The sequence below is a fragment of the Somniosus microcephalus genome, chromosome 2, assembly GCF_052327205.1.
Source record: "Somniosus microcephalus isolate GS21.2 chromosome 2, FLI_Smic_1.0, whole genome shotgun sequence".
In the NCBI taxonomy this organism is placed as follows: domain Eukaryota; kingdom Metazoa; phylum Chordata; class Chondrichthyes; order Squaliformes; family Somniosidae; genus Somniosus; species Somniosus microcephalus.
In genome coordinates, this window is record NC_140988.1 from 46,804,013 (window position 1) to 46,828,618 (window position 24,606).

The 24,606-nt window shown below is 42.4% G+C and overlaps 1 protein-coding gene across 2 annotated transcripts in view; it reads right to left on the bottom strand.

Annotated features, from left to right (window-relative positions):
• hspa4l (heat shock protein 4 like) overlaps positions 1 to 24,606 on the bottom strand; it is a 77,015-nt gene that overhangs the window by 47,739 nt on the left and 4,670 nt on the right. For both annotated transcript variants that reach the window (XM_086009433.1, XM_086009442.1), the window contains exons 2-5: positions 14,994 to 15,051; positions 13,629 to 13,769; positions 12,084 to 12,206; positions 6,548 to 6,647 (exon numbers count right to left, since the gene is read on the bottom strand). In XM_086009433.1, coding sequence (XP_085865559.1) covers positions 6,548 to 6,647; positions 12,084 to 12,206; positions 13,629 to 13,769; positions 14,994 to 15,051 — 422 coding nt within the window. The remainder of the gene's footprint in view (positions 1 to 6,547; positions 6,648 to 12,083; positions 12,207 to 13,628; positions 13,770 to 14,993; positions 15,052 to 24,606) is intronic.

The following is a 24,606-nucleotide window of genomic DNA, read 5'->3' on the forward strand; positions in this document are numbered from 1 at the left end:
TGTGTTGGCAAATGTTTTTTTTATATGGGGGTGGTTGTGTTGTCTATGGGGGGGGGGGGGGGGGGTTCTTTTGGTAAGGCCGAGGATGAAGGCCATTTGGATGGACAAGTTTTGTTATTCCTCCCCAGGTTGTGGGAGAGAGATATGTTTTTGACTTTTTTGGGGGTGTTGTCGGTTTTTGGGTTTCATGTGGGAAGGGCCCGGAGTTTGTTCAATAAAGCTTTTTCTTTATTCAGCTTGTCCATGTGTGATGTTTCAAGTGGTTGTTGCGTTAACCGGCTGAGGGCTTGCGGAGCGGCTGCATTCATGTGCCTTCATTGCCACAAGCCATTCCCTGACAGGGGGCCTAGAAGTGTCGTTCAATAAGCCGCCGGCGGACGGCCCTTGGACCTTGTGGCTCCCTCCTGGGCTGGTACTCCTCCTCATGGTCCTCCTGCTCGTCCTCCTGAGGTGGTGGTCCAACGTGAGGTGGCAGTGCCCGAGTCCTGCGGATAGCCAGGTTGTGCAGCATGCAGCAAATGACGACGAACTGGGAGACTCTATCTGGCGAATACTGCAGAGATCCGCCGGAGCGATCCAGGCAGCGGAACCGTTGCTTGAGGACGCCAATCGTTTGCTCTATGATGTTCCTTGTGGCTTGATGGCTTTCGTTGTATGCCTCCTCAGCAGGGGTCCTGGGCGCACGGAGCGGGGTCATGAGCCATGTACACAAAGGATAGCCTTTGGCCCCGATAAGCCATCCTCTTGGGGGAGGCTGTGCCTGGAACATGTCAGCCACAGTAGTCTGGCGCAGGATAAATGCATCGTGGCTGCTGCCTGGAAAGCGGGCATTGACAGCTAGGATGCGCTGCCTGTGGTCACACACCAGCTGTACATTGAGGGAATGGTAGCCCTTCCGGTTGCGGTAATCCTCGGCATTGTCGATAGGTGCCCGCAAAGCCACATGCGTGCAGTCAATGGCACCCTGCACCATGGGGAAGTCGGCGATCCTCGCAAATCCGACTGCATGCTGCTCCTGCCTCTCTAGGGTCATGGGGAAGGAGATGAATTGGTGTCTCCTTGTGAAAAGGGCATCGGTGACCTGCCGGATGCAGCGATGCACGGCGAACTGGGAGATGTTAGCTATGTCCCCAGCAGCGGCTTGGAAGGAGCCGCTTGCATAAAAGTTCAGAGCCACCGTGACCTTCACTTCCACCGACAGAGACGCCTGCACATCAGCTGTGGACGCAGATCTCTGAAGCAGCTGGCAGATCTCTGCAACCACCTCCCTTCTGAAGCGCAGCCTCTTAACACACTGCGCGGCAGTCATGGTGAGATAGGACACCTGCTGGCGGTATTCCCTGAGTGGGTAAGGCCTACGTTGCCGACGCCTGATGCCCCCTCTGCGTCTAGGCATGGCTGCCCCTCTCACACAGCGTCTGCGAGCCCTTCGCACACAATGCTGGAACTGAGGGTTGGAACCCCATGCAGCCCCCATAATATACTTGCAAACAATGAAATCACAATGAGGCAAATTTCCAAGCTCTGGCCAGAAGCCAAAAATACCTCTCCTATGTTGGGCCAAATCAGTAAGGTCTCTTCCTTGGTCTCTGTCCAGAAATCCGTTGCAGAAAAGTCATTGCAGCAAAATGGCTGGCCTTTATAGTTCAGTGTAAGTGCCCTTTAATTAGCGCTCCCCGCGGCCCGCAGGGCCTCTGCTGCGTTCCACTTCACAGTTCTTAACACCGCCACGCCCACATTGGGCGGGCGCGACTGAAGTTCCGGTTTGGGGCGCACAAAGGGCGTTGCACGACGAAATGACGTCATAAGTTGCGCGCGCAGCTGAGCGCGTGCAAACACTTTGCGCCGGCGCTAAATGTCTACTGAAGTTGGGCGTAGGCGCAGATCGTCCTGCGCCCGGGCGCTAAGTGCCTAGCGCTCGAGATCTACCCCCCCAAGGCGCTAACGGCTGGCGAACGCAACTGAATTTCTAGGCCCAGGTGCTTAAAGTAGTAGATCTTCAGTGAAGAAAGCAAACTAGCTATCTTTCCCCACCCCCCTTTACCCCCACTCCCTTCCCTGCTTTTCAATTCTTATCCCTATATAAATGAACCCAGTGCTTTGTTTGTTTTTATTTTTAATGGTCTTATTAACCTATGTCCCTACTGTTAGTGATTTGTGTATCTGTACTCACAGATCCTTCAGATGATTTGTTCCTCAACCCCATTTAGGACATTTATTTTCCAAGGAGTATGTGGGCTTATTCTTCCTTCCAAAATGCACAACCTCCCACTTTTCTATATTGAAATAAACCTGCCAATTATACGCCCATTCAGCATATTTACAAATGTCTTGCATTTTATCGTAGTCCTCCTCAGTATTAACTATATCCCCAAATGTATGTAGTCCACAAATGTGCAATTCCAGAGTCCAAATTGTCTATGTAAATAGTGAATAACAGTGGTCCCACTTGTGGAACACCACTTCCCATCTTTTGCCAGCTTCAGTAACTACCTCTACTCTGAAATCTGTTTTGTAGCCAGATTGCTATCCATTCTGCTACTTGTCCCCTGACTCCACATAGAAACATAGAAGATAAGAGAAGGAGTAGGCCATTCGGACCCTCGAGCCTGCTCCGCCATTCAATGCGATCATGGCTGATCATCCAAATTCAGTACCCGGTCCCTGCTTTCTCCCCATACCCCTTGATCCCTTTAGCCTTAAGAAATATATCCAACTCCTTCTTGAATATATTTAATGTATTGGCCTCTACTGCCCTCTGTGGTAGAGAATTCCACAGGTTCACCACTCTCTGGGTGAAGAAATTCCTCATTTCTGTCCTAAATGGCTTACCCCTTATCCTTAGACTGTGACCCCTGGTTCTGGACTCCCCGACCATCGGGAACATCCTTCCTGCATCTAGTCTGTCCAGTCCTGTCAGAATTTTATAAGTTTCAATGAGATTCCCTCTCATTCTTCTAAACTCCAGCGAGTACAAGCCCAATCGACACAATCTCTCCTCATACGTCATTCCTGCCATTCCAGGTATCAGCCTGGTGAATCTTCGCTGAACTCCTTCCATGGCAAGAACATCCTTCCTCAGATAAGGCGACCAAAACTGCACACAATACTCAAGGTGTGGTCTCACCAAGGCCCTGTACAACTGCAGCAAGACATCCTTGTTCCTGTACTCAAACCCTCTCGCTACGAAGGCCAACATACCATTTGCCTTCTTAACCGCCTGCTGCACCTGCATGCTTACCTTCAGCGACTGGTGCACAAGGACACCCAGGTCTCGTTGCACTTCCCCTTCTCCCAATCTATTGCCATTCAGATAATAATCTGCCTTCCTGTTTTTGCCACCAAAGTGGATAACCTCACATTTATCCACATTATATTGCATCTGCTATGCTTTTGCCCAATCACCCAACCTGTCCAAATCATCCTGGAGTTTCTCGGCATTCTCCTCACAGCACACACGCCCACCCAGCTTTGCGTCGTCTGCAAATTGGGAGATATTACATCTAGTTCCCTTGTCTAGATCATTAATATATATTGTGAATAGCTGGGGCCCAAGGACCGATCCCTGCGGTACCCCACTAGTCACTGCTTGCCACTCGGAAAAAGACCCGTTTATTCCAACTCTTTGCTTTCTGTCTGCCAACCAGTTCTCTATCCAAGTCAGTACCTTGCCCCCAATCCCATATGCTTTAACTTTACACGCTAATCTCTGATGCAGGACCTTATCAAAAGCCTTTTGAAAGTCCAAATACACCACATCCACTGGTTCTCCCTTATCTATTTCACCAGTTACATCCTCAAAAAATTCCAGTAGATTAGTCAAGCACGATTTACCTTTTGTAAATCCATGTTGACTTTGTCCGATCCTGTCACTGTTTTCCAAGGGCTCTGCTATTACATCTTTTATAATGGACTCTAGCATTTTCCCCACTACCGATGTCAGGCTTACCGGTCTGTAATTCCCCATTTTCTCTCTACCACCTTTTTTGAATAGTGGGGTAACATTAGCTACCCTCCAATCCATGGGTACTGTTCCAGATTCCATCGAATGCTGGAAGATGATCAGCAAAGCATCAACTATTTCTAGGGCCACTTCCTTAAGTACCCTAGGATGTAGATTATCAGGCCCTGGGGATTTATCGGCCTTCAATTTCCCCAACACCATTTCCCTACAAATACTGATTTCTTTCAGTTCCTCCCTTTCATCAGACCCTATGTTCCACGACATCTCTGGGAGGTTATTTGTGTCCTCCTTTGTGAAGACAGAACCAAAATATGTATTTAATTGGTCGGCCATTTCTTTGTTCCCCATTATAAATTCCCCTGATTCTGACTGCAAGGGACCTACGCTTGACTTCACCAATCTTTTTCTCTTCACATATCTATGAAAGCTTTTACAGTCAGTTTTTATGTTCCCTGCATGCTTACTCATATTCTATTTTCCCTTTCTAAATTAATCCCTTTGTCCTCCTTTGTTGAATCCTAAACTGCTCCCAATCCTCAGGTTTACTGCTTTTTCTGGCCAATTTATATGTCCTCTCCTTGGATCTTATGCTATCCCTAATTTCACTTGTTAGCCACAGTTGAGTCACCTTTTTTGTTTTATTTTTATGCCAAACTGGGATGAACAAATTCTGTAGCTCATCCATGCGGTCTTTGAATGTTTGCCATTGCCTATCCACCGTCAACCCTTTGAGTGCTCTGACCGTAGTCAGAAACAGTCATGAGTCTACTTACTGAAGACCTTTTGAAAATTTAAATATTACATCTACTACATAACCCTCCCTTGTCTACTCAGTTACTACTTCAGAGAATTCAATAAGGTTGGTCAAGCATGACTTTCCCTTTTGACCATGCTGACGATTATATTTTTGGTTTCTAGAAGCTTTTCTATTGCATCTTCTAGTAAGATTCCATTATCTCTCCTACCACTGACGATAGGCTCACTGCTCTATAGTTTCCTGGATTTGTTCTTTCTCCCTTTTTCAATATCGGAATTACATTAGCTATCGATCAGTCCTCTGGCACTATTCCCGATGTAATAGTGCTACTATCTCTTCCCTAACTTTTTAATATGTGCAAATGCAATCCGTCTGGACCAGGGGCTTTATCCTCTCCAAGTTTGATTAGTTAATCTAGTTTATCAATTATCTCCCCCTTTTCTATCGTAAATGTGTTTATATCTTTTTTGATCTCTTCTTCTAATGCCATGTCCACCTTGTTAACTGAGGCAAAGTAATTGCAATGGCAGAAATATTGAACAAATGTCATTATCTGAGTTTATCTTGCGCATCCCTTAGTGGCTCTATCCTTATATTTTCTTTTGTTATATATGGGTCTGTAGAATACTTTTGTTTTTTTTATATTCCTTCTGGAGGTTAAATATTTTACTTTCTCCTTTAAAAAGAAAGCATTAAACTTCGCCAGGTTTTCAGATGCTCCAATCAACTTACTGAGACAAATCTCCCAAGCTCTAGTTACTGTTTGAAAGCACGACCTGCTATAAAAACAGCAAAAGCAGAGTGCAAACTCAGCACATCGTCAAACTGGAAAAGCAGATCACCACACATGGATAAAGCATGCAAAAGCCCTGCCTTACCTAGTGTAAAAAAGGTAGTGAAACAGCCAGTGGAAAAATGTCTATATACCAATACTAAATATGTAATGAGGCTCCCCAATTATTCTAAATTCAACTGAGGGACCAATAAAGGTTCCTACATTTGGCCTCAGCACCAATACGTTATAGGAGAAAACGGACTAGTATTTGTGCTCCTGATTTCTATCCTACTGGAAGTGTGCATATGCAGCCACTGGATGCGAACAGAGCTGGCTCAGCTTTAAATGCTCCATTCCATCAAATAGCCGGTCAACACAATGTTAAAGCTCATGCCTGAAATATGACCCCTTGGGTAAGGCAGCAACAAATGTCCATAGAACCAAATCCTAGTAAGAAGTGCACACCTCCCCCCTCCGCCCCAAAAAAGGGTGGTGGTGGTTTACACTGGTTGCAGTAGAGAGCTCCTTGAAGTGATCACACACCAAAATTAATTCTGGCTTGGCTGCAGTTATATTACACATTTTGCAATGCTGTGGAGACAAAGTTGCTTTATAGTGATGTAAAATGTTCAGTATAATTGCTCCATTAGAATTTTTTGAGCTAGAGCAAGATGTTCCAGAGTAATTAAAATTTTGAATTCACTTTGTAGTTTGCACCTCTGAAAGTGATGCTGACTCAGCATTACATTGTTTTAAAAAGCAAAAGCAACTGCAGTCTACTGTCTTGGTTCTTTACTGACCAATATTTTCACTGCTGTTTGTAAGGCAATGCTTTGCACTTGCCCTTGATATACATGTGTAGTGCTTGGCTTCTCCTAATTTGACAATATGCTGAATTTGCACCATCTCCATTCATCGCTTTTAAGTGTTCCTGCCAAACTCTTACCTCTTCAAGTTTTATTAAAGTACACACTTTAATGAATGTTTTTAAGTCTAGGAATGCTTACATCCATCTTAGCCACAGGCTAAGATATATTGCCTTTTCTTTTACCTGCAGTGGTGTCATTCATCAGCCGCAGACAATTAAGTCCTGCGATCTCAGCAGCAGCAATCACGGACCTTCTCTCTGCATCGGTGAAAAAACAAGGAGCCTGCCAACAGATTCAGAAAACCTCAGTTTTTAATTTTTAAAAAATAATTAAGATATTATTTAGAAACTAGAATCCAATACAGACGTACTTCCAATGTGACATACCATCCTCATATCACGCAACAGTAGCTACACTATAAATGATGGAAATAAAAGCCTTATCAAATCAAAATTTAAATATTTACCCTGACCATTTTACAGCAACTTAAAAATAAAAATTAGTTCGAACTCTTGTACTAATTTCAGGATGCGACCACTTATTTGCTTCTATTCAGAATTCTAACAAAAGCGAAACAAGATTCTTAAAAAGAACTACAGGAAACTTCGCAATATCCGGCACCGAGCTGCTGCCGATCTATCAAAACTTCCGGAGAGACCAGCGCTAATGTTGAAGGATACGGAGGTTTTCATCTCCGTATCTGACAACAAACACTGTTGCTTAGCAACAGTTTGTAAACACTCGGCCCGTACCTTGGAAGCGTCTCTGAAACTGTTGCTAAGCTACAGAGACGCTTTCCAGAGCCTGACTGTTAAAAAAAATGCTAGGAGAAGAAAAAAAACCTAACCAAAACGGCTGCGGATTTCTGCCGTTAGATTGAGGTTTCCGGGCATACAACCTCCGGATAAACCAAAGTTTCCTGTACGGTGTTAAAAAAAATGAAAAATTCAAATTTGTGCGATCAAGTCAATGGCCCAGAAGTTACTGGAAAAATAACCGCGAGTTCACAGCGCTTAGTGTGCAAAAAACCCAGCAATTTGTGGTGAGGTAGAGATAGGCTGCGAGTTGCGAATCGGCACAAATTGATGGATGATTTGAGCCACTCTGCAGTTAGCCTCACAAATACGGGAGCTCGCCGTTAGCTTCCCCATGAGTTTCAAGAAATTGCTGGATTTGCGTGTAAATACAAGTTTAACTCACTGCAGTTATGGCTATTTCATGGCGTTAGGACCCTGTTAATGGGATGATTTATGGTCTTGACATGCCACTTAACCATGGAGGCCCAGAAAGGGGACACATGAAACTGTGGCGTCTGCAGGTAGTAAACTGTTCCTAGAGGGTTTTAAATTTAAAAAAACTTACTGTTCCTTTCGATCTCTTTTTTCCTCTCCCTCTTAATCCAATCTTTCCCACTATTTAATTTTACTCTAATTCATCCTATTTCCTTCCCCATCGTTCATGTGATTTTTCATTCGACCCTTAAATTTAATTGGTTAAGGAGATTGCCTATTGGTCCCATCATTCACCAAGGTTCCAGATGCCCCGTTGACCCTGACACGCCGTTATCAACTTGCACTTCCAGCAATTTGTGGCGCAAAAATAATTGGAGCTGAAGGGCGAAGAAAGAAAACTAACTCACGGCATCCACCACAAGATGCCCTGCTCCAGCAAATTCTGGGGCATTGAAGTTTATAGTGTTCAAATTGAGTGATCTCAGTACAAATGAATGCAAAATATTTTAATTTTGGGCACCCAATGACAGCAGCAAGTATACCTACGTTATATATAGAATGGCCAGATGCAGAGCAATGTACTTGAAACAAACCACAAGAGGACTCAGATTCCAGTGTGAATCATTCCTATTTCCTGCATTATCCAGTTTTATGCCTGGAGGACCAGTCCGTGCCAAACTATAGACTCTCACCCACTATGAATTGGGTTCCAACTACCCACATTAATTTAACTTGAGACTGCTACAGCCAGGGAGGACATTTTCATGCCAGTATCCTGAATGAACACACAGCCATATAAAACCTCTTCCACCTAGAAGGACAAGGGCAGCAGGCACATGGGAACACCACCTCCAAGTCACACACCACCTTGACTTAAGTATATCGCCGATCCTTCATCGTCACTGGGTCAAAATCCTGGAACTCGCTACCTAACAGCACTGTGGGAGTACCTTCACCACACGGACTGCAGCAGTTCAAGAAGGCAGCTCACCACCACCTTCTCAAGGGCAGTTAGGAATGGGCAATAAATGCTGGCCGTACCAGTGACGCCCACATCCCATAAAACAAATTAAAAAAAAAAGCCAAAATTAGAACCACTGCCAGGAAAGTGCAGAGGCGTAGCAGAGTAGCAATTTGTGCTACGCTGATTTGCTGAGAAGGATTTGGGGACACAGTGGATTTTTGAGCTCTCTGGCTACACTAACAAATTACTGTTAAAAACTTGTTGGCCTAAAAGTTGATTTACCAGAAGCAGCAAATGGACACCTAATGGTTGGATTTTAATGGCAAGAAAGCATTTATTGGCCATCCCTAGTTGCCTCTAGCTGGTAGTAATGGTCCTTGAACTGTTACAATCCTAGTGGTGATGGCCCTACAATGGTGAGGTAGGAAATTTGAGGTCTATGATCCAGCAATAATGAAAAAACGGTGATATATATCCAAGTCAGGATGGTGTGCGACATGGAGGCAAGTGTGTTCCCACAATGTTGCTGCTCATCCTTCTCGTTGGTAGAAATGAAAGGCATTGTTGAAGCAAGCTTGGCAAACCGCTGCTGCATATCCGCTTGATAGTACATACTGCGGCTACAGTGCGCCAATGGTGGAGAGTGTGGATATTGAGCTCAGTGGCAAGGCGCAATCAAATAGTTTGCTTTGTCCTCTATAGTTTTCAGCTTCAAGTGGAAAGGGTTTGAGGGGTTAGGAGGTGAACCACCCATCACAAAGCAACCAGCCTCTGCCTTTATTTTGCAGCCAGTGTTCATTTGGTTGGACCAATTAAGCTTCTGGTTGATGGCAACACCCCCCCCAAGATATTGGTGGGGCACTTGGACACGATATTGCAGTTAAAGGCCAGAGGGAGGTGGTTAGGCCTTTTGTTGGAGATGGTCATTGTTGAGTACTTTATTGTGCATGTTACCTGCCTCTTGTCAGCCCAAGTATGGATGTTGTCCAGGTCTTGCTGTAGTCTGACATAGACCACTTCATTATCAGAGGAGTCATGAACAGAGCTGAACACTGAAATTCAACTAATTGCCCCGCTCCTGATCTTCTGGAAGAAAAGGTCTTTAATGAAGCAACCGAGGATGCAACCCTGAGGAACTCCAGCAGTGATGCCCTGGAGATGTGATGACTAACCTCCAAAGACAACCCTAGTCATGACTCCGGAGAGTTTTCACATTAACCTTACTTTTTCTAGAGCTCATTGGGATCATACTTGGTTGAATGCTGTCTTGATGTTAAGGGCAGCTACTCTCAACTCTCGTCTGGCATTCAGCTACTGTACCTATGTCCTGATCAATGCTGTGACTAGGTCTGGAGCAAAGTGGTTCCGACAAAACTGAAACCGAGCATTCGTGAGGTTATTGGCGAGTAGGTGCCACTTGATGACTTCTTCCATCACTTCATTGATGATTGGAGGAGACGAGTAGGGCATAGAATCAGAAATTTTGGTAGTAATTGGATGGATTAGATTTGTCCTGTCTTTTGTGGATAGGACATACCTCGACAATTTTCTACATTGTCAGGCAGATGCTAGTGCCATAGTGTATTGGAATAGCTTGGTTAAGGAATTGGCTTTATATAATAAACAGAAAATTCTGGAAATACTCAGAAGGCCAAGCAGCATCTGCAGAGAAACAGTTAACGTTTCAGGTCGGTGACCTTTCATCAAAATTGGCTAGTTCTGGTGTGTAAGTCTTCAGCACCATTGACAATATCATTAGGGCCCATAGCCTTCACTGTGTCTGGTGTACTTGGCTGTTTCTTAATGTCATCTGGCTGGACCTTGGCATCTATGATGGTAGAAACTTTGGGAGGAGGCAGGGTAGGATTGCCCATTTGGCTGAAGATACTGCCAAACACTTCAGACTTGTCTCATTCCCACGTTCTAGGCTCTGCCAGCAGTTAAGGATGGAGATGTTGATGGATCCTCCCCCTCCCTGTAGCTGCCCGAGTCTATAATTAAGGATTGAGTGACTGAACATCTTGAAAATTTTCAGCTGATCAGAGAGCCAGCATGGATTTGTAAAGGGTAAGTCATGCCTAACAAACCGGATTGAAAAGGTGACTAAAGTAGCAAACAGGACAATGTCTAAGGATGGTATTTATATGGACTTCCAGAAGGCATTTGATAAAGTTCCTCATACGCATGTACTCATTGAAGAGGAGACTTTGACTTCACAAGGACCATCATGGGCAGACTTGTCTGCCACATGTAGGTTATTCCCTTGTGTTGATTCCCTCAACATGTGGCATCAGTGAAATCCTCCACCCAGAATACATTTTCTGCCCTCAGTGCTTCTTCCAACTGATGTTCAACATAGAGAAGTGCTGTTTTTCAGCTTAAGGATGGTAATTTAGTAGGCTTCCTTAGGTTTGCTTGACCAAAAACCCCATCACTTTACAGGGTCTGGAGTGAAGTCCAAACTGTGTCTCTACCACTGGTGCCATCCTGCCAAAGGGAGAAGACATACCCAGCAGTCTTGGGATGGTGGCTGGTAAGATTGCAAGTACAACTAAGTCAAGCTGTTGCCCAACTCATCTGTCAGATAGTTCTAAGTATGGGTTCAGTGAGGATGACTTTGCAGGGTTGACTGGGCTGGGTCTTGTCCTGATCCAATGTCTGGTCATTGCTGACATTTCTCTTGTTTTGCAGCAGTTGTTTTACAACAGCTTGTCATGCCACTTCAGGAGTGGCAATACGAATCCACCACATTGTGGGAGAGGAGTCATACATTAGGCCAGACTAGGTAGTGTGAACTAGTTGGGCATTCACAACAATCTAGCAGCTTTCATGGTCACTTTTCTGGTGCTAGCCCCACAATTACCAGTTTTATTGAATTTAATTTCACAACTAGTCATGGTGAGATTTGAACTCACGATTTTGGGTTGCTAGTCCAGTACTATAACCACTGTATTACCAGATCACAATAAACAGAACAAATTTTGCACTAATAGTAGATTGTCACGAGTAAGTTTTCTCATTCTTGAGAATATAAATAGGCCATTAACAGAATAAAAAAGGAACAGCATCCTGTGATTTAGACCTTTACATCTTTGGAGTAGCACGTGATTCCTGCAATCTGTTAATCCGTGCTGTATGCAAGGGTTTGGTCTGGGATTGCACTTCAATATTTAGACAGGCAATACAAAAAGTTTGATCAATACAAAAGCTTTCAAAAAGAATGAAGACAATACTTGAGATAGCCAACATTTTTCCTCAACTATGTACAAGTGCACGACAGCAAAATATTACAGAATTCCTTGAACTGTACTTGAATTTCATCTTGGACTAAAGTCAAAATGCTTGCCATCTTGAGCAGTTAGATTAAGGCAACAGTTCTTTACAAAAAGGATGTCACCATGGAAACTACTTCTGAAGGAGAATTATTCACTTCCATCCAGGGGGTAAATAATTTTCTGGCAGTTGACTGGCTATACAATCTTAAGAACTAGATTTTCCTGGTGTTACTTCAATCCAACCTACCGAAATTACACAGTCTGTGACGGGCTTCCTCAGTGCATTTTCTGAAGTCTCTTTCAGTTTAGTCATTAACATCCCCATAATTTGTTCAATAGCAAAAATTCGTTCTTCATTCATGTAATGCACCTGTAAGAAAATTTGAAGCTACATTTTAACCAATTTTTAAAAATAACCGCAGGGGGCGGAGTGCAGAAGATGCAATATAGTTTGCCATGGTTTTATTACATTCATTTTCATTACTGTAGTTCAGAGATCAAGATGCTGTTCATCATACATTTGTCTGTAGAGATGGATACAAGATGCATACTTATCCAATTTAGTTAAATTAAAATTACAATCCCTAGAGACACAAATATTCTTAATGAACTGTTCCTCAAAACAGCCACTGTGGATCAGGTTAGTAAGTGTGAAGATTTTTGTTCTCTTAAGAATCTAATTACAGTTAAAGTTAAAGGGGAAGAGGAAATAATTCCTATAAAAGTGACTACATTTCAAAAGTAATGTATTACTGTGAAGCACTATAATGTGATTCTTATACAAAATGAAGGACAACATTATAAAGCTTCTAAAAATCATCAAAATTCTCATCACGTTGGCTTTGTCCTCTCATTTCAACCAGTACAGTTTTATAAGAAGTTAATTTTCTTCAACAATCTTAATACTTAGAATAGCGACTGTCTATCGTAACTTCCATCTCGGCTCTTGCTGCTGATTTTAAAATCTCCTTTCCTTGTATCTATTTTGCTTGGCTGTCTCAGATTTTACATGGGCAGTAGCCAGAAACTTAGGGGGGTGGAAATTACCATATAAATACCGATGAGAAGTAGTAGAGCTTAGCAACAGCAGACAAGATTGTACTGGGTCTATCATCTTTGGAAGAACTGTTTCACTACTACAGAAACCAGAGAATATGACTCGCACAAAAGATCATTTTCTCTCCTCCCAAAATTTAAACAGATAAAAATTTCCAATTTATTACAAGTGAAACTCATTAACAAGGCACAATGGTTACAGCTGCTCATTATTAAAATATATTGTATTGCTGGATTACATTATAGATATGATGAAATCACAACTAAGACCCACATTAAAGACATTTCAATCTGTGGCTACAAGGAGCTTTTTTTTTTTTTTTTTTTAAATTTACATTTGTTCATAGGAGAGCCTAAAGGGAAAATGAGTCCGAGGTTCAAAAGGGCAGTGACAGCTGAAACTGCCATCTTTGGTGCAATGAAACAATCCAATTAACATCCAATTCATTCAAGTATCCTCAGCCAATACAAAACAAGTGTTCAAAGATCAGCTCATACTTCATACAATCTTTTGAACAAAATTAATCCTCACAATCATATATTTTGTTAAAAACTGCTTCATTAGTTAACAGCAGTGACAAATTTGCATTGGGGATGGGGAGTAGGAGGAGTATCCTGGCATGGTCACTTAGTTCAAACATCAACTAATGCCATCAATATTACTATTATACTTTGAGATCCTCATTTAAATTCCTTTTATTCTAATTAGTATATTTCCAGTAAAAATAAAACTTACTTTGATTCCAACACTACCACTGGGCATCTTCTGAAGCTCATAAACAAGTTTGCTTTTTTCAGCTTGCACAAATGGGTCATCAAAAGCCCTCCCATGCAGTAGTTTAAAACCTTGTATGGTATTCTTTGCATTGGTCACAATCTGTGGATAAAAACATTCTAGTTATTGCAACTCTCAATGCAACACCCCATCACACAAGCACCACAGGTGCTCCACTTTTGAACGTGGGAAGCTCAGGTAAATATAGCAAGCCAAACAATGGAATTAGGTCCGCTAATTAATTTGAAATAAAGTGGTTTCTACAAAACTCTGCTTCAGTTTTGGAAATAGAAACTAAAGGAAATGATTGATATGCATAACAAAATTAGCCATTGCAACTGAATTCACCCTACGAGGGAAAAAAGTATTTCTTCTCCAGTTCATTGTTCAATTATGTCACTTATTAAAACACCCGTGACTCATTTGTCAAACTCCAAAAAATTTGAAATGTTAATATTGATTTTAATCCACCGTATAGATTAATATTCAGTGGTTCGAATGGTTTAATTGTATATTTTCCACAATTTATAAGCCAGAGTTTTGAATTTTTGGTGTGTAAAAGATAACTTTTACTGCTACTGTACTGTCAATGTTCCACTAAGTATCAGGTACTCAAATTAGTTACTTCCATAATTTAGCTCAGGAGGCAGGCTTATATTTATAATTAGTGCCCTTTTGGAGTCAATTACCAGAATGTCACTTCTCTCATATAGATGATCTAAAATAGAAGACTGATCTCATGTGTGACAGAGTGTAACGGTCTTAAATTCTAGGCCTCCAAACACTTGGAAGTTTGTCATCACCCAGTCATATTGTCGGGTAGTTTTTGCAGTGGTTTTCTTTTTATTTAGGGTTGTGGGTGGGAGGGAGATGCCAAATTGTTCTGGATTGGCTTCCCAAATGGCGTAAAAAACCTTTGCAGGGGGAATCATGAATATTTCACGGTAGTGAATATTTATGGTTTATTATCACACATACAACAGAATGCAGCACAGCCATTGTCTGGAACTTGAAAGTAAAATAAAACAAAGACAAGTGGTATCTTTATTCAGCTTTTTTCCATTAAATGATATGCAGGAATAAAGACAGGTGTGTACACTATTTTTGCATAAAATGTATGTTTTCTTAATAAATAAAAGGCACGATACATCTGCCTTTTAAGCACTCCAGAAATTTTCCAGACCTGTATGTGTTGCAGGTCGAGGAGGGTACTAAGCTCAATTCTACTGAAAGGGCCAACTTTAATTTTTTCTTCTATAAGTAACAGCTGAGCTGTATAGACACAGTAAATTGTCTGCTCAAAAGTAGATGTCAGCATTACTATACCTGGGTCTTGGCAGCAGCTCCAACGGCCCGATTCTTGGATCCCAGTGATATGCAAGCCCTGCAGCAACACACAGATTTAGCAGTCACTAAGCTATTGAATGGCACTGTGTTGTGTCTCAAGGGGTTTTATACCCATACCTATATAACAATTAAGGAGGACTCCGGGGTGGAGAGTTTAGTTAACGGCCATTTTATTTACAATGTGCTTCTTCACTCAATGCACTACATTTCCTATAGTGCATTGCAAATCACCACTACGGTATCCCATGTGGGACAATTCTAATACACATTCAAAATACACAACACACTGGTTAAACAAATACAAAATAAGTTAAAATCCACATTCTAAAGATGACAAAATATAGATGAGAATGTCAATATACGAACAGCCTACTATCCTCTCGGAAACATTCTCAACTTTTCATGGACATTGCTTGGTTCCCCTTACTGCTGACAGCACATGAACATATTGTAACAAACTGCATGAAAATTATGATTTATTGTCAGTGTTGGTGAAGTTTTACATGTGTAGGTCTGCTATTTCACCATTAAATAACACATCATGACATGTCAGCCCAGCGCTTAGTATAGCAGTAGCTGCTTTCAACTGGGAAGAGCTCAAATCGAGATTATTTTTAACCTTAAATAACCTTTAACACCTCTTGCACTAATGAGTCCAAAGTTCCCTCGAATTATTATTATTTTTTAATTAATTAAATTTTTTTATTTATTTATTTATTTATTTATTTTTTAAGGCCCATTTACAGTTTTGCACATGCACAAAATTTTAACATTGTAAAAGCTGGCCCCGGGCTGTGCAGGACCGGCAGAGAGCTGTGCGGCTGCATAGCTTAGAGAACACATTGGTCCAGGCCCAACCGACCAACCTACATTTAACTGAAAACTTCAAGTTATTTTTCTGTTTATTTGGGAAGGGGCGAGGGGAATTGGTGAAGAGAATAAGAATGAAGGTAAAAAAGGGCTCAATGATAGAACTTGCGTCAGAAGGTCATGCATTAAAGCCCCATTCCAGAGATTTCAGCACATGATCTAAGCTGACACTTCGGTGCAGTACTGAAGCAGTGCTGCACTGTTGAATGTTCAGTGTTACAGATGAGATGTTGAACTAAATCTTCCCCATCAGATAAGAACATAAGAAATAGGAGCTGGAGTAGGCCATTTGGCCCTTCAAGCCTCTGTCTTAAATATTCTCAACGACTGAGCATCCACAGCTCTCTGGGGTAGAGAATTCCAAAGATTCAAAACCCCGAGTGAAGAAATTTCTCCTCTTCAGTCCTAAATGGCCAGCCCCTTAGTTTGAGACAGTGACCCCATGTTCTAGATTCTCCAGCGAGGGGAAACATCTTCTCAGCATTAACCTTGTCAAGCCCCTTAAGAATTTTATATGTTTCAATGTGATCACCTCGTTCTTCTGAACTCTCGGGAATACAGGCAGAGTCTACTCAATCTCTCATCATAGGGCAATCCCCTCATCCCAGAAACCAGTCTAGTGAATCGTCATTGCACTCCTTCTAAGGCAAGCATGTCTTTCCTTAGGTAAGGAGACCAGAACTGTACACAATACTCCAGGTGTGGCCTCACCAATGCCGTGTATAATTGCAGTAAGACTACTTTACTCTAAAATCCCTTTGTAACAAAAGTTAACATACTACAGGTAGACTATCCTTTATCCGAAAACCTCGGGACCAGCCGTGTTTCGGCTTTCGGAAGGTATTTTATAAGACTGGGAAATTTGTCGGGGGTGGGTCGACGGGGGTCGTCGGCGGGGGTCGGGGTCGTGCGCCACTCTGGTCATGTCGTGCGCACGACTTACGCTGAACGAAAAAACCTTCGGTTTTTAGAGGGTTTCGGTTTTTGGAAGTTCGGATAAAAGGTAGTCTACCTGTATTTGCTTTCCTAATTGCTTGCTGTACCTGCATGTTAACTTTTGGTGATTCATGCACAAGGACACCCAGGTCCCTCTGAATGCAAACATTTCCCAGTGTCTCACCATTCAAAAAATATTCTGCTTTTTGTTTTTCCTACCAAAGTGCATAACTTCACACTGCCCCACATTGTATTCCATTTGCCATGTTCTTGCCCACTCAGTCAACCAGTCTATATCTCTCTGCAGCCTCTGTGTCCTCCTCAGAGCTTACTTTCCCACCTAACTTTGCATCATCAGCAAACTTGGATATGTTGCACTCCGTCTCTTCATCCAAATCATTAATATAGATTGCAAGTAGCTGAGGCCCAAGCACTGATCCTTGCGGCACCCCCACTAGTTACAGCCTGCCAACCTGAAAAGTCCCGTTTATTCCTACTCTGTTTTCTGTCCATTAACCAATCCATGCCAATATATTACCCCCCAATCCCACGAGTCCTAATTTTGTGTAATAGTCTCTTGTGTGGCACCTTATCGAATGCTTTTTGAAAATCTTAAATACACTACATCCACTGGATCCCCCTTATCCATCCTACTAGTTACATCTTCAAAAAAACTAAGATTTGTCAAACACTATTCCCCCTTCATAAAACCATGTTGACTCTGCCAAATCATATATTACAATTTTCTAAGTGCCCTGTTACTACGTCCCTAATAATAGATTCTAGCATTTTGCCTACTACTGATGTCAGGCTAACTGGCCTATAGTTTCCTATTTTTTTCTTCCTCCTTTCTTAAATAGCAGGGTTATGTTTGCTACCTTCCAATCTTTGGGAGACTGTTCTGGAATCTAGGGAATTCTGAAAGATTAATACCAGTGCATCCACCATCTCTGCAGCTCTTAAAACCCTAGGATGCAAGTAGTCAGGTCCAGGGGATTTGACACCACTTAGTCCCATTAAATTCTCCAGTACTATGTCTTTATTTATACTGATTTCTTTATGTTCCTCATTCTCTATAGACCATTGGTTCCCCATTATTTCCAGAATGTTTTTTGCATCTTCTACCATAAAGGCAGATAAAGTATTTGTTTAATGTCTCTGCCATTTCCTTATTACCCATTATAATTTCTCCTGTCTCTGCCTCTAATGGGCCCATGTTTACTTTTACTAATCTCTTCCTATTTACAATCTGTTTTTATGTCCCTTGCTAATTTACTCTTTTTTTTCTCTTTCCTCATCAGTTTCTTGGTCCTCCTTTGCTGAATTTTAAAATCCTCCCAATCCTCAGGCTTACAACTCTTTTTGGCAACATTATAAGCCTCTTCCTTTGATCTAATACTATCTTTAACTTCTCGTTAGCCATGGTTGGACCACTTTTCCCATGGGATTTTTGTGCCTTAAAAGGATTGTATATTTGTTGTAAATTACATATTAATTCTTTAAATGCTAGCCATTGCTGGTTTACCATCATACCTTTTAATGTAGTTTCCTAATCTACCTTAGCCAACTCGCCCCTCATACCTACATAATTTGCTTTGTTTAGGTTTAAGACCCTAGTTTCAGACTTAACTAAACCGCTTTCAAACTCAATATAAAATTCGCTCATATTATGGTCACTCTTCCCTAAAGGTCCCTTTACTACAAGGTTATTAATTAACCCTTTCTCATTGCACAATACTAGATCTAAAATAGCCTGTTCCCTAGTTGGTTCTTCAACAGACTGATCTAGAAAACTATCTTGTATACATTTCATGAACTTATCCTCCACACTATTACTGCAAATTTGGTTTGCCCAGTCTATATGTAGATTAAAGTCCCCCATGATTACCGTTTTACCCTCGTTACATGCGCCTCTAATTTCCTGATTTATACTCTGCTCTACATTACAACTACTGTTTGGGGGCCTATAAATAACTCCCACCAATGTTTTCTGCCCCTTGCTGTTTCATAGCTCTACCCAAACTAATTCTACTTATTGATTTTCCGAATTAAGATCCTTTCTCTCTACTGTCTTTATCCCATCCTTCATTATCAGGACTACCCCGCCTCTTTTTCCATTTTGCCTATCTCTTCTAAAAAGAGAAGTACCCTGGAATAGTTCCCAACCTTGGTCACTTTGCAACCACATCTCCATATTAGATCAAACCTATTAATTTCTATCTGCACTATTAATTCATCTATTTTGTTGCGCATTCAGATATAGTGCCTTAAGCTTTGACTTTTTTCTATTTTTCTCTGATGTCACCTTAGTCACTGATGCCCTATTACCTTTGTTACTCTCTATCCCTTCCTGATGCACTCTGCTTATTTTTACCCAAAACTCTGCTCTGCTCTGGAGTCTTGACATTCCTCTCGCTGCTTTTAAATTTACTCTTTCCTGAATTCTTCCAACCCCCTTTCATTAGTTTAAAGCCCTGTCTACTGCCCTAGTTATTCGGTTTGCCAAGACACTGGTTCCAGCCCGGTTTAAGTGGAGCCCGTCCCAACAGAACAGCTCCCTCTTTCCCTAGTACTGGTGCCAGTGCCCCATGAAGATGAGCATAAAAGATTCCATGGTACTACTTGAAGAGCAGGGGAGTCCTCCCAATGTCCCGGGCAACATTTATCCCACAACCAACATCACTAAAACAGACTCTGGTCATGTATCTCATTGCAGTGTGTAAATTGGCTGCCATATTTCCCTAAATGTGTTCCATTGGCTGTGAAGAGATTTTGGATATACCAAGGTTAGGAAAGGCACATGTATAAATGCAAGATCGATCTTTCTTTTAAAGAAGCTTCCCATCAAGCACCACATTGATTTTCTTTCCCAATTCAGAATCTTGCATAAAATCTTACACCTTTTGTACTATAGAGTGATGATGAGGGGGGCAATTTGCAAAGTTCCACCACCAGAACAGAGCCTTACAAGATGTATGCATGGGTTAAAGAGGTATAACACTACAATCCCAATTGTCCAACCTGCATTTGCTGTCAAGGGAGCTCACAAAATTACAACTCAGCTTTCTTTAAAAAAAGTTAAAGCTAGATTAGAAAATTTCAAAAGAAACTTTTAGATTTCCATCAATAATTGATGACAATGTTACAGTAAAGAAGGGTTAGAGAAAATAGAAAGGATAAAAACAGATAAAGAGGTACTTAAACAGTTGGCAGTGCTCAAAGTAGAAAATTCACCCAGTCCAAATGGGATGCATCCCAGATTGGTGAGAGAAGAGTGAAAATAGCAGAGACTTTGGCCACAATCTTTCAATCCTCCTTGGATATGGGAATGGTACCAGAGGACTGGAAGGTTGCAAATGTTTCTCCCGTTTTTTGAACAGGATGCGAGATAAACCAGGTCAGTATGCCCAACATCAGTGGTGGGGAAACTTCTAGAGACCATAATCTGGGACAAAACTGTCACTTGGAAGAACATGGGTTAATAAATGGATGGATTTGTTCAAGGCAATTATGAAATAATGAAGAGCGTTGAAGAAGGCAGATGTGTAGATGGACTTTCAAAGGCGTTTGATAAAGTGCCACATAATATACTAGGGATAAATGGGGCAGTGGCAACGTGGATACAAAATTGGCTGAGAAGACAGAAAGCAAAGAGTAGTAGTGAGCAGTTGTTTTTTCAGACAGGAGGAAGTATACACTGGTGTCCCCCAGGAGTTATTAGAACCACCACTCTTTTTGGTATACAATAATGGCCTGGATTTGGGTTTGGGGGCATAAGTTCAATGTTTGCAGGTGACAAAGCTTGGAAATGTAGTGAACAGTGAGGAGGATAGCAGCAGACCAAGGACAGACACATGATAGATGAAATTTAATGCAGAGAAGTTTGAAGTGATGCATTTTGGAAGCAAAGAGGCAGTATAAACAAAATGGTACATTTTAATGTGGGTGCAGGAACAGAAAAACCTGAAGATTCATGTCCACAAATCTTTGAAGTAGAAGGACAAGTTGATGAAACTGGTAAAACGTATGTGGAATCCTTGGCTTAATAGGGGCAGAGTACAAAAGCAAGTTACGTTACGCTAAACCATTATAAATCACTGGTTAGAGCTCAGCTAGAATATTGTGTCCAATTCCGAGTACCACACTTTAGGAAGGACATCAAGGCTTTGGAGCGGGTGCAGGAGATTTATTAGAATGGTGCCAGGAATGAGGAGTTTCATTTATCTAGAGGTACTAGAGAAGCTGGGTTGTTCTCTTTAGAGCAAATAAGGTTATGAAGGTTTTTGATAGAATAAATAAGGTGAAACTTTCTCCACTGGCAGGAGGGTAGGTAACCAGAGGAAAAAGATTTAAAATAAATTGGCAAAAAAAGGCAGAGGGGAGGAGATTTTTTTTTAAATCATCTGGAATGCATTGTCTAAAGGGGTGGTGGAAACAAATAGCAGATTCAACAGTAACTTTCAAAAGTAAACTGGATATACACTTAAAAGGAAAAAATTGCAGGGCTATGGGGAAAAGAGCAGGCGAGCGGGACTAATTGGTAGCTCTTTCTAAATGGCCTCCTTCTGCGCTGTACGCTTTTACAACTGATTTTCAATTTTTTCTCATGTTTACAAGTATATTTACTATTTTTTGATTTCACAGGCCAGTTTGAAGGTCCAGTACAGCGACTATGATAGTAGAAAAGGAGCACCCAACATTTGGCCCATCTTGGCTTATTGATCCAGAATAACCCCAATTGCCTCCCACTGCAGCATCCAATTGTCTCTTAAATTATTCCAGGGTTTTCACTTCCACTAGTATATCCTGTCCATTCCACTCTGAAAAACTGAGATATCAGTCCTAAATTTGCCATTTACTATTTTAAAACAAACTCCTTATCCTAATGCTGCAATTTTATTTTCCAGATTTACTTCCCCCCCATACGGTTTGCAACCTTGGGGGCAATTTTGTTAATGGGGGCACGTTGGAGGTGGGACTGCTGCTTGGCAGGTCGATGTCCCACCTCCATCGATTTGTGGCCAACCCACGCTATTTTCCCTTGATTGACCTGGTTAAGCCCGCCCAGCGAGCTTAGCAGGCCAATTAAGGGAAAGCCAGTTGCAGAGAACGTCAATGTGTGATGTTGAATTGTCATTGTTTGACAGCTCTGTGAAGCTGTCAAACAGTGATATTCTCTGTCATCAAACTTCTTTCTTTTACAGAAATGAGATGGTTGTTGCATCCGAGAATGCAACGGCCATCTCTCATCTGCAACACGGAGGTCCGAGACTCTCCGCATACACACCGACTGAAGCCTGCAGGAAGAAACAAAGGTAAGTACACTTATTACTAACACTTTGCACTTACCTCAGGTACTCACCTCTACACTCTTGCACCCATCACTTACCTTCACACCACACTTTTGCAACCCCCGACTCCCGCAGACCCAGTACTCGGTGAGTTGAGCTGGCGGGTTTTGGAGCCTTCGGGAAGCACGCACTTGAGGGCAAAAAGGGGATAATCCTATTTTCTGCCCGTTAAAAGGCAGTTCATAGGCTTTAATCCCTTCCCACCTCCAAGGGGACGGGACCCGGCGCGGGACGGCTGCCCGCCTCCTAGGAAGATGGCATGGAGGTGGGTTGGGCACCCGCCCCCAAATTCTGCCATTTTCCTGGCAGTCCCGCCTCCATACCTGCCTCCCTAGGGCTGGCAAAATCGCACCCCCCCTTGTGTCTAAAAGATCACCTGTCAACCATCTCCTTTCAAGGCTGAAGAAAGCAAGTTTCTCCAGTCTTTCCTCATAACGGAGACCTAAAAACTGGGGATCATCCTTGTGGCTCTTTGCACCACCTCTGGGGCTTAAATGACTCCCTTGTATATCCAAGACCAGAAATAGACAGCTCTCAACATAACTTGACCAGTCATTGCAGTTTCATCATGGCGTCCTTTGACTTTTATTCTATTGTTTAGCTATACATTTCAACTCCATCCCACTCCCTGGCAACCATCTTGAGGCTGAACCAGATTGTTCGCAACCTTGGCGTCTTATTTGACCGAGATGACCTTCCAACCACATATCTGCTCCATCACTAAGGCTGCCTACTTCCACCTCCATAACATCGACCAACTATGCCCCTGCCTCAGCTCATCTGTAACCGAAACCCTCATTTATGCCTTTGTTACCTCTAGATTTAACTATTCCAATGCACTCCTGGCTGGCCTCCCACATTCTACCCTCCATAAACTTGAGCTCATCCAAAACTCTGCTGCCCGTATCCTAACTCGCACTCAGTCCCATTTATCCATCAACCCTGTGCTCGCTGACCTATACTGGCTCACAGTTGAGCAATGCCTCTTTAAAATTCTCAACCTGGTTTTCAAATTCCTCCACGGCCTCGCCACTCCCCAGCTCTACAACCCTCTGATATATCTGCACTCCTCCAATTCTGGCCTCTTGCGCATCCCCAATTTTAATCGCTGCACCATTGGCGGCCGTGCCTTCAGCTGCCTAAACCCCAAGAACTGGAATTCCCTCCCTAAACCTCTCTGCCTGTTTCCTCCTTTAAGACACTCCTTAAAAACCTACCTCTTTGACCAAGCTTTTGTCATCTGCCCTAATATCACCTTGTGGTTCGGTGTCAAATTCTGTTTGAGAACGCTCCTGTGAAGTGCCATGGGAAGTTTTACTACGTTAAAAAGTGCAATACAAATGCAAGTTTTTGTTGATTGGGTCCAACTAATTCAGAGCAACAAACCCATCGATGACTTCTAGGTCTTTCAATTTTTAATCTTAGTTATATCACCACTATCCATGGCGCATTTTATCCATTCTTACATGTAACACTTCACATTTGTCTCCATTAAATTTTATGTTGTTAAGTATGTATTTATCCTGCATGCTCATCCATCTGTCTTTATAAAAAGTGTCTGTTGCTCCCTACTCCCTCCTTGCAAACTACCACCTCATCTCCAACCTCCCTGTCTGAGGCTGAACCACACTATTCACAACCTTGGGTGTCATATCTGACCGAAAGGAGCTTCTGACCACATATCCGTGGCATAACCAAGATCGTCTATTTCCAGTCCGTAACATCGCCCGTTTCCGCCCCTGCCTGCTGAAACTCTCATCCATGCCTTTGTTACCTCTAAACTTGACTATTCCAACAGACTCCTAGCTGGCCTCCACATTTTACCCTACGTAAACTTCGTCATCCAAAACTCAGCTGCCCGTGTCCTAACTCTCACCAAGTCCCTTTCATCCATGACCCCTGTGTTTGCTGACCTACATGGGCTCCCGGTTAAGCAATGCCTCGATTTCAAAATTCTCATCCGTGTTTTCAAATCCCACCATGGCCTCGCCCCTCCCTTTCTCTAATCTCCTCCAGCCCTACAACCCCCCCCACCCGAGATATCTGCGCTCCTCTAATTCGGTCAAGTATCCCGGATTATAATTGCTCAACCATTGGTGGCCATGCCTTCTGTTGCCTAGGCCCTAAGCTCTAGATTTCCCTCCCTAAACCTCTCCGCCTCTCTACCCTCCTTTAAGACGCTCCTTAAAACCTACCTCATCTGCCCTCATTTCTCCTTGTGTGGCTTGGTGTGAAATTTTTGTCTTATAATACTCCTGAGAAGCGCCTTGGGACGTTTTACTTTGCTAAAGGCGCTATATAAACAAAGTAGTTGATGTTGTTTGAACAGTACCCGTAATCAAATTAAGTTGTTCCCTTATTTCTTTGATATTAGCTCTTAACAAGTATATAGGGGCTTCCTGGAGGTATTTCTGAATTTCAGATCATGTTGAAGT